The sequence below is a fragment of the Motacilla alba genome, chromosome 21 (genome assembly GCF_015832195.1).
Source record: "Motacilla alba alba isolate MOTALB_02 chromosome 21, Motacilla_alba_V1.0_pri, whole genome shotgun sequence".
NCBI classification, from domain to species: domain Eukaryota; kingdom Metazoa; phylum Chordata; class Aves; order Passeriformes; family Motacillidae; genus Motacilla; species Motacilla alba.
Genome location: NC_052036.1, coordinates 4032123 through 4046614, shown reverse-complemented (window position 1 = coordinate 4046614; position 14492 = coordinate 4032123). Strand labels below are relative to the sequence as shown.

Genomic DNA, 14492 nt, shown 5'->3' with positions numbered 1-14492 from the left:
CTACTCATCCCTAGATTTAGACCACAGAGCTAATAAAGCTGCAATCTCTTAAGTGAGCACATTTATTCTCTTAGGAATTCACCACATCCTCTCTGCTATAAAGACAAATTCCAGCCCATCACTTCCTTATCGTCCTTCTGCTCTGAAATGAAAATAAAAATTCATGTAGACTATGGACCATCTTCTCAGCTGGGACTGAGCCACTTTCATTTTCTACCCATACCCACTCTCAAAGCTATTAATATTCTGAATATCCCAACTACAAACTGCTCCAAACACCAACCACCTTGTTCAGCATCATGGGAACAAAAATCAAAATCCCCCAGCATTCACCCAGTTGTTTGGCCTAAATCAGCAACACTATCAAAGGGATATTGCTCATGAGCTGGGTGAAACAAGGAGAAAGGCAAAGCGAGCCCATGAGTGTCCAGCAGGGACAGGAGGGACTTGGTGACTTCAGGCTGACAACACCTGTCAGTGACAGAACACTCCTACACCAGAATGTTTCACTGCCATTTGAGGCAGGACTTCATTTGGTCTTGAAGCATTATCCATCTGCAACTTCTCAAAGCAGAAACATTGATCAGCCTATGCTGAGGCTGAGAAGGGGATAAAGCTCAGCTATTGCTGCTGTTTTGCTGACAATCTGTGTCAGCAGTACAAGCTGTGCCTGGGGATCAGAGGTTGCCCAGGGCGGCTCAGCCGGAGCACGTGTCAAGCCAGACTTGCATGGATTTGGTTTTCCAGCTCGTGCCATGAATTTCCTGCCAAGGCATTTACTCATACCTGTGAAAATACCACAGACTGGAAGCCAGACCCTTGCCCTAATGGATGAAATCCCCACCATTTTGGGGCCCAAAGTGTTGCCTTCCCTTGGTTTGCAGAGAGAAGGAGATGGCCCGCAGCCACCTGTCCACTTACCCTCCTTAGGCTGCTGCTGTCCCCCTTACCCAGCCAGCCTGGCTGAGCTCATCTGCAGGAAAAGGCCTGAGGGCAGCCCTGGCAGCATGTCTGGTGCCACAGGACAGTGAAGCCACCAAGTGGGAAATGCCTGTGGTTTGGGAGATGCTCGCCTCGGTTCCCTGCATGGCAGTGAGCAGCAGGATTGCAGGAGGGGGAATGTTTTCATTAATAATGGTGTCTCACCAACCATCTGCTAAAGGTCCACACTATTAATTTAACAGGGAAAAAAATGGAATAGATTACTCTACAGTTTTCAATTAAAGTACATGATGTCTTCAAACTGCAATCTTAATTAGATATTATAGGGTGACATTTAGGAATCCTGAGCTGTGATGGCTGATCAAGTCATCTGACTGCCACGGTGTTCTGCAGCACTGCTGGGGCCTCGTGCACCCAGCACCATCAGGAGAGCTGTCTGCCCTCGGATTCCAGTGCTGGAGCAGCTCTGACAAACTGCTGGGGTTAAAGGACACCAACGGTGAAACCCACGGCAGCCTTAGCACAACAAAAAACCAGCTGCAAATCAGAGTTTTGTCCCAAAGAAAACTTATGGGAAAGGGCAGAAGAAGGGAAAAAAGTAAACAAAATGAAAAAAAAAAAAAAGAAAGTAGCAAACAGACAACTCAAACACTATTTTCAGGGTTAAACCTAATATGAGAAACTAGATTTGGACAAGAAATAATTTTCTCTAAACAGTATGAAAAGGAGAAGGAAAAAAACCCAATCAAGAGCACAAGCAGTGACTAACAGGCACTGGAGCTGAACAAGATCTGCCCAGCTCCTTCACCTGCCAAACACATGGACAAGAGCAAACTGAGACACACACGGGGTCTTTAGAAAAGGAGGAGCATAATGGGGCACAACTCCCCAGCCACGGCTGCCCTGAACCACTCAAAGTGCTGTTAGTCACAAGTAAGAGCAAAGTCAGCCCTTGCATCAGCCCATGCCTAATAGGATTAGGATGGATTTTATCTTCCATTTAGGCCCCACACTGAGGGACAGTTAGTGAAACAGAGCAGTAACAAATAATGCCCAATCCTGAGTTACTGGAAAACACCCACAGGTCATTATGTGATTTTTTTTTCTTTTAAATGACCTTAGACTAAACCCTGTGATTTAAAGAACCATGAACACTGGCATCCTGCTGGCACTGCTGGTTCAGTTCACTTGCCCTCTGAAGCCTGAAAGAGTCAAATCTGCAATGTGATTTTAAAAAGAATTCACTGAGATCCCTGTGTTTACAATGCATTAATTACAGCATAATAGCAAAAACCTCAATTATTGTACATAATTCAAACAGTCACATGGCTTGAAGATGCCAAAGAGCATTCCTCTGCTCCAGAGTGAGCATGTGCCCTCAGAGATGCTGCTGCCCTGCTCTCAGCTCCCACAGAAAGCAGGAGGAACATGGAATGTTCTGCAGCTCTCCTGCACCAAGTGGCAAAGTCTGACTGCATCGTGGAGGATGGAGCAGATCCCCTGTGAACCTGCCCGTGCCATGGCCTCCCCCCAGCCTGGAGGGTCCCTCCTGGCCCGGGGGCACTCACCAGTCCCACTCTCAGCAGGGGGACAGCTGTGCCCAACAAGGTGCCAACCAGGGCCGGCTCCATTTGCCTTCTCTTGCGTGGAGACAGCAGCAAGCCCTTCCAAAGTCCTTCCAAAAGAAGGATCATTAAAAGGGAAATATCCCCAGAAATTGCCCCTTTCTACATACTCCTCTCTCCCATATGCTCTGACATAATAATGTGCCACAGTCCTGCAAAACTGTCTTTTCAGCATGTTTTTGCATTATGCCTAATTCTGTCAGAGTTTTTCAGTCCCACATAACAACAGCTCAATGCAGAGTCAGATATAAATCTGGCTTAAGAGACTCTCACCAGGAATTCATTTAAAACTGTAAATGTTAAAAGATTCTGCTGCTGATTAATGGCATTTTCTTATTTCAAACAGAATTAAAATCCTTCTTAAAATATACATATTCAATCATGATAAAAGCTGCATTCAAATGATGCTGCTGGCCAGAGTGAGAGCCACAAAGCCCAGAAATCTGGGAATAGCAGGGCAATCCAGGAATAGCAGGGACTGGGACATTTTTCTGGTTTGACCAATGCTCTGCTGTCATGTCACCACCTCAGTCTCACATCTTAATTAGTGCAAAAGGGAGTCCTGGATGCTGGTGCTTTCATGCTCCATCTATCCCACTCCAGCCCAAGCACAAGGATCCCTTTTCCTGAAGATCCAGCTGAACACAGAATTTGCTGTACCTGAAGTCACTACTGAGCGGGTTTATTCATTTTCCATTGTTTACACTGAAGGCTTTCCCAGCTCTGTCAATACCACACAAGTGTCCTGTATCATTGTGCAAACAACATTTAGCGTTAAAAAAAAATTACCCATGCTACTCATTATCATCATTCCTGTCAGAATTGTTCATGTTTTGCATTTGTGAACAGAGAACGCCACAGAGCCTTGAGTTGCACTGCACAGCCCTGTCCCAAGCATGGCCAGGCTGACAAAAACTCAGGAACAGTGTCTGGAATGAACCTGTGCAGCACCAGTGCAATTCACAAAGGGGTTTTAAGCATTAAAGATGCCAAAAGAACCACAGTCTGTGAGAGGGTTGTGGCTTCTGGCTGTCCTTCCTGGAGGCACAGTGCCCGACCTGTACAGGAGCCCCTAATCTCATGCTGCTCCACTCAAATAAAAAATCTAAATGGAATATCAAATACAAGAGTAAACAAGTAGAAGCAGCCAGAAAAACCATTATTCAGATATTTATATAATGAATTGTTCATTATTCAGAAGCCACAGAGCCATCAGCAGAAAGCCAGGGCTCTCTACACTGTACTGCAGGAGATGCCTCTGACACCTCAGCTCTGTCCCAGGCCCAGCTCAGGCCCAGGCCAGTTGTGCTGATGTCCCCATTGTGGTGGTGATGACTCCAGTTGTGCTGATGTCCCCATTGTGGTGGTGATGACTCCAGTTGTGCTGATGTCCCCATTGTGGTGGTGATGACTCCAGTTGTGCTGATGTCCCCAGCTCCTGGCTGGTGCTGCTGGGTTGGTTGGTTTTGGCAAGGTTTTTTGGTTTGGGGTTTTTCTTCCCAGATCTTCCTTGGTAAATTCAGAATCCCAGACTATTGTGAATTGGAAGAGACCCTGAAGGATCGTAAAATGAAACTCATGAGTGAATGACCCATATGGGGATTGAACCTGTGGCACTGGCATTACTCACACCATGCTTTAACCAAATGATCTCAGGGTCACTTTGATGGATTCTTCACAAAATGGGGGAAAAAAGTCCATTTACTGGAGGCAGCTCCCAAGTGCCCATCAGCTCCAGTAAACTCACAACACTCACAGCTGTCATCAAACCATCCTCCCTTCTGTGGGGGCATGAAAGGGAAACATTTCTGCCCCATGTCAGGATCCAGCCATGATGATTAACCAGGGCCTGTGGCCTGGGGGGCACAGCAGGGCTGCTCCCAGAGTGGCTGGCAGTTGCCAGCTGGCTCCCATCTGTGGAAACTGCTCCTCTGACCTGGAATTATTGTGTGTGCTGGCACTGCAAGGAAACAACCATAAAACCAGAGCAGCATCAGGGAACTGTAAATTCCTTGTGAGTTATTTTCAGACTTCCAAAAGTTTAGTTAAGCTTCACCTTTAAGAGAACATATAAGAAAAATATGACAAGGGAAAAAATGACCAGAAAAAAGGATGTTTGTGTGAAAGAGCCATTTCCCATTCTGAGCAGTGCCAGGACAGCAAACTGCCCAAAGTGCCCAGGATTCCCTGTACCTATCCTTGGAAAGGGGTTGACCAGAAGGCTGGTGAAAGGCAGGGCTGATGCCATGTCATGCCAGGGAGCTCTGGACTGCCAGCCCACAGAGCACTGCTGCAGGCTGTGCTGGGGCTGCTGTGTCCTTTCTCACGGACAGGAGCCAGCACAGAGCATGGATGCTGCTTCCCAAAGGTTAAGCATCACAGGCGATTTCATGCTCTTTATACTTCTAAGCGTTGATTTTTGGTTATTTTTTTTTAAATAATCATAAATCCCAACATCTGCTCCCAGGGTGGGAGCCCTTTGGCTCTGTGCTCAGCCAGGGGAGGGAGCGTGGCTGCCAGCGGCTGCTGCAGGTGCTATTTTTAGTGCGACAGCTATTTACCAGCTCCACTCCCAGAGGGAATTCAGGGAGTAAAAGGGATGCTGATGCATTTCTTACTAAATATAGAAAAAGGGGAGAGCCACTACACACAGAGTGGCTGCAGGTTCCTGCTGCTGCCGGGATGTGGCCCCAGTGGTACCTGACCCCACAGTGGGGCCACCCCGGCACAGGCTCCCCATTCACCACATTCTAGCTAACCTTCAAGCTGGTGTTTGGAAAAAAAGCTTTTTAAAAGTAGCTCTTATAACTAATTGGCTTCACTTTGAAGCCATGGTCCTGTAATGAATGGCTCCCGAAATCAAACAAAGCATTTTCAACACCAACAAAATTGCCTGTTATGAAAAGCAGAACGTTTTTAGGGTAATATTGACTTTAACGCTCTGTCAAGGCACATTGACAGCAGGATGAAAACAGCCCTCCCTCTGCTCACCCAGCTCAAATCCAGCTGCTGAGAGGGGACCCTGAACACTCGTGCCAGGCTGTGATTTACATCCCCAGGAGTGGGCTCATTTCCTATTAGTTTAAAAATATATACCTTAAAAAAAATTAAAATCTTGCTGATAAAAGAAAGGGACATGTTTCAGAATTACTCTGCTCTTCTCTGGTTTTAAGCCTTTAAAGATCTGGAAAGGCAGTTTTGACATCCAGGAGCTCTGCAGGCCCAGACAGATGGGGATTCCTGGTTGAACTCCTTTTATATTTCCTTTATTGCTTCATATTTACCAACGACCTGGAAATGAGCAGTGTGAAGGTGCCACTTGAACATGACAGAAGGCATTTCCGAGTGAGGCTCAGAGAGGCTGGAAAACCAGCCCAGAGCCCTGAACAAACTGGGCAAATGACTGACAGGACACAGAGTGCCTGGGATGCAAAAAACACAAAGTAACGGGGATTGGAAGAGCAAGATGCATTCATTATTCATCCAGCCTGTGAGGGTTGGCCTTAGTGGCATCAGGGCACAGCATGGTGGGCACCTTGGATGTCCCTGCATCACCGTGAGCCACACTGGTCACCCCAGATCCACTCTGTGCTCCCCAGGGCTGCTGCTCTGAGCAACCACCCAAACCCCACCCATGGGATACAGAGACTCATGTATCTATAAATCTATAAATCTATAAATCTGTAGACAGATACTTGAAACACACATGGCTTGGGACACTTCATTTCCCTCTACAGTTTCCTAAGACCACTTCCAAGAGCAGAAGAAAAAGAGCTTAATGAATTAAAGTGCAGTTAAGTTAGGGCACACTAATGAAGTCACACCTTAATTGGGTATAATTGAGAGCCCAGCCCTGCCACTGTTAGGACTATGAGCTGCAGTTTTTGCTCACATGGAAATTAGCAGCTCCCTCCTCCCGGAGCAATCTGCTGAGAATGAAGTGCCGGTCACTCAACACCTGTTACAGCTCTCTCTGTTTCTGTGGAGGAAAGCACCAAGGTTCCTCCCTTATTTCCCATTCCTGAGGTTTTCACTGCCCTACTTGGCCCTGATTTACCCAGCAACCACCCAACAGCAGTGCCAACTCAGGGATGCCACTCTCAAGGACACCACAGGCAGGCTCAGCACCCCAAGGGCAGCCCAGCCACAGCTCTGGAGGGGCCAGCAGTGCTGCATGGGGATGGCATCCAGGTGCCAGCGTGCCACAAGGGACAGCCTGGCAGGCCCATGCCAGGGATGGGCTTTGTGCCAGGCCCAGCTATGCTCCTGGAGTACTTCAGAAGAGGGCAGCTCCCAGGCCCTGTGCATCGTGCTGCCCAGAGGAGTCTCTGGCACATGCAGACAGCTTCTTGTCTGCACTTAAAATATTACTTGATTAAAAAAAAAAAAAAAAAAAGAAAGAAAGAAAGAAAAGAAAACAAATAATGTTTTGTGGGACTGGGAGCATCAAGAGCAGAAATGGCAGCAGAAGCAATGCTTACTCGTGCCACGCTGCCAAGCTGAAAACACTTCAGCTGTGCCTGTGTGTGCCCTTGCCTTCAGCTGGTGTGGCTCCCATTTGCTTGGCTCCAAATGGGGAGGAAAAATGCCATTTCCTCAGTGCCTACCCTGGAGCACTGTGAGGAGTGGTGAAGAGGAAAGGCTGCACTGTTCCAGATACACAAAGAGTACACAGAAGTAGAAAAACGTCATCCCATCACTTAATATATGCAAATTATGTTAAATATTTCATTCATTAAATGGCTCAGGTTATTACAGAATTGTACCTTAAGCTGTTCAGAAAGTTCATTCTTCTTGCACTTGCTCAGTAACGTGAAATAACTGACTGAAATGAATATTTTACAGTTTGTGCAGACAGAACATTTATTAACAATTCTTTCCCTCTCAGAGTCCCTGTCCTAAGCAGGTTTCAGGCGCCATGTGACTTAAATTATCCAGAGGGAATGAATTTTGGTTTATTTTTAAAAGTTTGGTTTATTCCCAGTTTGGAAGAGCCCAGCAACCTGGAAGGACCCAAACACAATCCTGCTGGGAGAGAAGAACAGACACAGAGCTCTTTCCCAAAAGAAAGAGGGGAGAGGGGAGAGCCAGGGGAGAGGAAAGCAGGCACAGAATTTGGGGATTTTCCTTACTCTAACCCCAGACAGCTCCACTGTTCGCAGGGAAACTGCTCCTGCAGCAGCCCATAACGTGCCACGGGTCCTCGGGGATTTCACAGGAGTAATGCGAAGTGACAGGGCTCTGGCTCCCGCCATCCCCTGTCCCTGCCATCCCCGGGCCAGCCAGACACGGGGGAAGGGGCCACTACAGGCAACTCCAGCTGCTTCCAGCCTCAGCAACAGCCCCGGCAGCAGCATCCTCCCCCGTGGAGGCAGGGTCATCACCAGCTCCAACTAGGGAGCAGGTCCCAGTTAACCCACCAGCACATTCCAGCACCCCCAGCTCCGTGGCCCAGCACACAGATCCCCCCTCCTCAAGGCAAGGGCAGGACACAACATACCCCAGCATACACCCAGAAGACTGGCATCACACAGGCAGAGGCCCGAGGGGTACCACAGGCAGCTCCACTACCTCCACGGCAGCGCCTCCAGATGACTTTCCCTTTCGCACGCCACGGGCAGCTCCCAGGGAAAACCCACAGGGCTAAAACCCAGCTCCTAACACGGTGTGGCAGCCGCGTCTCTCTGAACTTCCAGGCTTAGAGGAGACAGATGGATAAAAATAATTATCACTGGAATGGTGGCTCTGGCATCTCAGTCAGTCCCTGGCCAGTGACCCGGGAAAGGCGGCTCCCTCTGGCAGGAGTGTGTCCCTGGGACGGAGGTTTACAGCCCCAGCAGCCACCCTGCAAGGTCTCATCAATCTCAGCTGGGAAAAACCTTTCCATTTCCAACGGGAATATGCAAACCAGGCTCCGCACTGTAAATCTTCCTTTGCGGCGCTAAGGAGATAAGTAGGACCTATTAACCTCCCATGTTATTTCCAACTTCATTATTGGAGCTGACACAGGGAGAGCACGCGGTGACGGCTCTTTTTGGCAGAGTGCATGTAAATCGCTTTCTCAAAGGAAATTACTTCTCTGGGCTGAATGTTATTAATCTAAATTCTCCCTTAGTCAAATTGTTGCCCGTAATAAATATGGAACAGGTTGCTATGCTCATCTCCGAGGGCATCCTAATCCAGCTGCAGGTTTTCCCCTCAATTTGAAGGAGCTCCTGAGGATCTCCTCTGTGAGAGCAGCTTTCACCCAAGGATGGGACCATCCACCCCAATGTCGCCCAGCACATGAGCACCCTGTGATTTCACAATGAAAATGTATTTCGGCCCTGCCAGCATCACATGCTCCAGCAGTAAAGTGTGAGCAGGAGCAAGCCAGGGCCTGCAAAGCCAGGGAAGGGACACAAGGCATGTCCTTTTCCTGCAACATGATGTGGTGGCCTTCCATGGCCAACATCTTTCATGGCTGGTGCTTCATTTCTGTCAGCCTTGCTACTGTTAAAGCAGCTCAGCTTACAGTGTTTAGGACTTTATGTTCTTTTCCAGTGGACATGCACTTGATATTCTCCTTGTGCAATTAAAAAACCCTAGGGTTTAAGCACAAACTGATCAAAAGCCCCGTAAAAACCAGATCCAAACCCAAACTGAACTTTGCCAGAGATGGAGCTAGGAATTTTATTTGTAGGGTATTCCTTCCTTTCATTGAAAACCAGCTCCTTGCCAGTACAGATTTTCCCAGAAATCCTCACACAACACCCCTCCACAAAAAGCTACGATCCCTTCTGCTCAAAGGCACACCCCAGGTATGGAGGGGATTTAGAACACTATAAATCCAGTGGCACACACAGCCTTTCTCCTCATTTGTTACCAGCCAAGTGTGAAAATGTTAATGAAGGCAGCTGTAATAATCTACAGGAATTTCCCAATTAAGATTTTGTTCACGTCCGCCAGCTCCCACTCCAATGCAGCCTTGGAGCATCCCCCCTTCCACCCCACAGCAGCCCTAATTGCCAGGCTCCATCCAGGCACCCTCACCCAGCCACCCCGATGAGGGAAATCACTGCCACTCTATTAACTCCAACTTCTACTGCATGTATTCCTAGAAAATGAATGCAGAGAGATTTTAAGTGTGTGCCTACCCCCCTACACTAGTATGTTTGAAATATAACATGCTGACAGCTCTGAGTCAGGCAATACCACATCAGCCAGCTTTACTGAAAAAAAGAGAAAAAAAAATTAAAAATTAAGTTTTGGGGGTGGCTTATGGCAGCCCTGGCTCGTGGGAAGCTGATGCTTTCCTGGTTCAGCAAGGCGAACCCTGGGAGCCTGTCTGGGTGTCGGGAGCACATCTCTCTCCTGGAAAAGCAGAAGGGAAGAGACACCATGATAAAATGAAGGCATCCTCACAAATAAATTACTTTTCTACCACAGTCGTGTGATTTTTAATTTTCCTCTAATTTCAGGACTGCAGCACTGATATAAAACCCCTCTAAGTGTTTTAGGGAGATGGTAATGGTCCTATACTAAAATAATTCAACCAACACTATAATTTTAGTACCACTATCAAAATGAAATAATGGCTGTTTACTGTGTTACACCTTTCAAATGACCTTCATTTGAATACAAATTGTGGCTCCAAACTCCAAAAGCTGCTCCATTTCAGGAGGCAGCAAATTGAGGATGTTTACCCGGGGTTTACTCTGCCAGCAAATTCCTCAGCATAATCACAAAGGCCAAATGTGTTTGGGGGGGGTCTTTTCCTCTGAAGTTGCCTAAGACCAGCCAAAAGGACCCACCTGGATCTGACCAGAACCTGAGCCACAGCCCTTCACTCTGCTCCAAGCATGATGGGAATCACACATTCTGTTTTAGCTGGAAATATTTACTGGTGATGAAACCGTTCACTCACAGCTCCCTCCCTCCCAACCATCCCACCCTAGACAAAGAACTAAGATTACTCTGCCAGTAATCAGGTACCCAGATAGGAAGAGGTGGATGGGTCCTGTCTCAATCTGGGCCTTGAGAACACCTTACTTGATTTTATTTTTTTACACTTAGGCTCTGCCTGCCCATCCCAGGCTCTCACACTGGTTTGAGGATCCCATGCAGACACCTCTGCCCAGAGAAGCTGTGGGTGCCCAGGCTGTGGGGACAGACCTGGGCAGCCCCACAGGTGCTGTCCCAAACCCCTGTACCTGTGTGGCATTCTCAGCTCAGCCCACACAGGCAGAGCGGGGGTGGTCACAGGCGAGGATTTGCAGCAAAAATTTCATTACAGATATTTGCTGATATTCATTCATACACCTGGGAACCCCAGTCTATCACCAGCCATTTCACTCTAATAATGAATTTCTGCCCTTTCATCATCATTAGTCAGAACAAGCTCTGAGAAAATTCCCATTTGGTGCCAGGAACATAACAGAAAACATTGACATGAATGGCAGCAAGCAAAGCCAAGCAGCGTGCCCAGCTGCAAGGCGACACAAGCTGCCACCACCCAAATCTGAACCCTTCCAAGATCACTCCTAAGAAGGGAAAAAAGGTACAACAACAAAAAGTTTATCTTTAAGGCGCCACTTCCTGTGGGCACCAAAGAACCGTGATCCCACAAAGATACTCCATGCTCAAGAGCATTCCCTCCTCTTCCCCAACGCCCAACAAACCAATGGTGATCCAGGCACCAGGCTGAGCGCTGCTTTCGCTGCCGCTCACAGCCCAAGCGCTACCGTGGGAAAATCCCACATGCCGAAAATACGGAGTGAGTGTCTGTAAACACTCCTGTTCCGAGACACCTACGTGTAATTACTCACGATGCGTGAGGAGGAGGAAGAAAAACCCACTTTTTGTTTTTAATTCTCTTCTTTGTGCATAGAAGCTACTGCAAGAGAAGGCCCGGCCAGCCAGTGTCTCTGGAGGGGAAGAGCAGTGTGTGACCACAACAGCTGGAGTGAGGGCAACAGTGTTTGGACAGCAGTGCCATTTTGGGGCAGCAGAAAGGGAAATCCTTTCTATAAAGGATGATCTCTGCCTTTCCCCAGAGCTGCTTTTCCTTGGCAGATGCAGTCCTCCCAAGGGCAGAGCCATGCCAGCAGTGGATGCCTCAACTGGAGATCTTGACCCAACACCCACCTCCGCTGTGGTGACATGTGGAGAAACAAATGGTGTTTAAACAACGTGTTCTATAAAACATCTGAAAACAAGACAAATTAGTCATTAAAAATTAATTTTGGAAAATTACAGTCTTGTTAATAGACACTGTCGTGACTTTGCATGCTCTTTTTTAGGCAGGAGGGAGGAAGGGGACTCAAAACACATTTTACTGTATTTCAAAAACTGAAGAGGTAGAGAGCCATGCCTTTGGAAGCCTGTGTTCCTCTGTGCCATCCCAGTGCTGTAAGCATGTAAGCAGGTAGGGTGAGGTGCCAAACAATCTGACCAGGGCAGGTGAGCACCTGCAACCCTGTGCTGAAACCCCCACCATGAACCTGCCTGTGGGATGCTCCAACGTTATTTTCATGAGCTCAACAGCGAGGACTATGCCAAAATACTCAAGGTCAAGAGACCAGCATGGTTCGAGGCAATCTGCACCTCTTAAAACAGTGACAAATATGTTATTTAATTTTAATGAGCTTTTTTGCATCTCCAATCTAATTACAGCATTATCAAGCACTGCTCTGAACTGCAGGTGGCTGCTCATTACTTGGGGTAAGGCTGTCACAAGCATTTTTCATGAATACTAAAAACTACCTCGTTTCAACACCCGCTCTGAAATATCCCCAGCTGATTGCTCCACTTCTGAACGTGGGGTTTGGTGTGGTTAAGAGACAGCAGCACCCACCAGCCCAGCTTTATGTGCCTGCCCAACTCCTCTGGCCAAAACCCCCAAGGGAAATGCCACATCCACCAAAAACAAGAGAGTTTTGGTGTGCAAGATACTCGTGCCAGAAGCGTACCCCAAAAGCAAACATCTCCCTGTTCTGCACACAGCAGTGAGGACACCCTGTGACAGGGCACTGAGGAAAACCCCTCACTTCCAGATGGCTTCTTATTTTTTGCTTTCAACTAATTGAGGTTTTTAAGTCATTATTAAAAACAAGGAAAACTCCAATGTCAAAAGTATTTTTGCAAGATCAGAATTCTTCCGTTTTCCTCTTATAAACTTTGCAAAAAATCATATTTTTCTGTTCCTTTCTGGCCAATTCCTTTGACCACCTCTCCTCATGGGCCACTGTCTCCTCCACGCAGCACAAAGCTGCTGGTGCTCACGTCCAAAAGGCTCAGTAACCAGCAAGAATCAGATATCTTAATCCTCCTCAAATCCCCTTTTCCCTGCATGGTTTGGTGAGCACAGGCAACAAACAAGCGATAACAAAACCCCAACAGCAGCTTTTCCTCTCACAAAGCAGGAAGGCAAGCAGGACACCGCCCCTCAACAGCGCCAAATCTTCATCCCTCAGGGAGGCAGGAATTGCCCAGCTCACCCTTGACTGCCTTTCCCCCTCACCAAAAAAACTGGTCCAGCTTGTGGCAACCCACAGGTCTGCCTAACCAAGAGCACTCACTGGCATCCAGAGGGCACAGGGGTGATGGCAGGGGACTGAGGGCTGAGGGGACACTGGGCTTTGCATCACAGGGACACCCCAGGAAAGCAAGAGCATCCCAGGCAGGCTCTGGGCTTGTCCAAGTTCCCCCGGCAGCTTCATCACTGCTTACTGACAGCAGCTGGGACAGGCCATGGCATCTGGGGCTGAGGCAGCTGGGCAGCAGCACCTGGGCCACCTCGACATGCCAAATATGCACGTGTGCATGTGTGTGTGTGTGTGTGTGTATGCATGTGTGCATGCAGGTGTGCATGTCTGTATGCAGGGGGGTGTGTGTATGCAGGTGTGTATGTGTGTATGCAGGGGTGTGTGTGTGTATGCAGGTGTGCATGTATGTATATGCAGGTGTGCATGTGTGTATGCAGGGGTGCATTATGTGTATGCAGGGGTGCATGTGTGTATGCAGGGGTGCATTATGTGTATGCAGGGGTGCATGTGTGTATGCAGGTGTGTATGTATGTATGCAGGAGGGTGTGTGTATGCAGGGGTGCATGTACATATGTATCTGTGCATGCACGTGTGTATCTGTGTTCTGGCATGTGTCTGTGTGCACGGGTTTATCGGTGCATGCACGTGTATCTGTGTTCTGGCATGTGTCTGTGTGCACGGGTTTTTTTGTGTGCATGTACGTGTGTATCTGTGTTCTGGCATGTGTCTGTGTGCACGGGTTTATGCGTGCATGTACGTGTGTATCTGTGTTCTGGCATGTGTCTGTGTGCACGGGTTTATGTGTGCATGCACGTGTGTATCTGTGTTCTGGCATGTGTCTCGGTGCCCGCATGTCCATGTAACTGCACACACACACAGACACAGAGGTGCCCAGAGCATCGCCGCTCCGCGTTTCCCCGGCGCAGTGAACGCTGGCGGAGGCAGCCGCGGCTCGCTGCCGGCGCCGCTGCAGTCCCGGCGCGTCCCCCTGACCTTGCTGCAAACCGCAGCGGCCTTTGGGACGCGGGATCGCAGCCGCACGGCGCTGCAGGGGACGTGCCCGCCCGCTGGGCCGGGGGATGCCACCGGGGACCCCCTCGGCAGGGACACTGGCCGGGGCTCCGGGGAATCGCAGCACCGCGCTGCGAGAGCGCGTTCCCTGGAGGAGCGGGAGCGGCGGGAGGGCCAGGGATGGGGCAGCAGGGAGCGAGTGTGTGCAGAGCCGCCTTTGCTCAGCCGGTCCCCCCCGGCCGCTTCCTCCGGGCCCCTCTCCAGATAAGCACACCGACTTTAGTTAAAGTGTGTGCCAGCTGCAGCCCCGCGACCGGAGCAAGCAGAGACGTGGCGTTGAATGATAATTAAATACATTCGCATCATCTGTCATTTTTTACTGCAGGTG

The 14492-nt window shown here is 48.8% G+C and overlaps 1 protein-coding gene across 9 annotated transcripts in view; it reads right to left on the bottom strand.

The window, feature by feature from the left end:
• Nucleotides 1-14492, bottom strand: part of CAMTA1 (calmodulin binding transcription activator 1) — a 241944-nt gene that overhangs the window by 183004 nt on the left and 44448 nt on the right. The window contains exon 1 of one of the 9 annotated variants that reach the window (XM_038159685.1): nucleotides 8068-8253. The exons of the other annotated variants lie outside the window; for them this stretch is intronic. Within the exon in view, the coding sequence (XP_038015613.1) occupies nucleotides 8068-8094 (27 nt within the window). The 5' untranslated portion in view covers nucleotides 8095-8253. Of the gene's footprint in view, nucleotides 1-8067; nucleotides 8254-14492 lie in introns of those variants that run through there. 9 annotated transcript variants of the gene reach the window in all.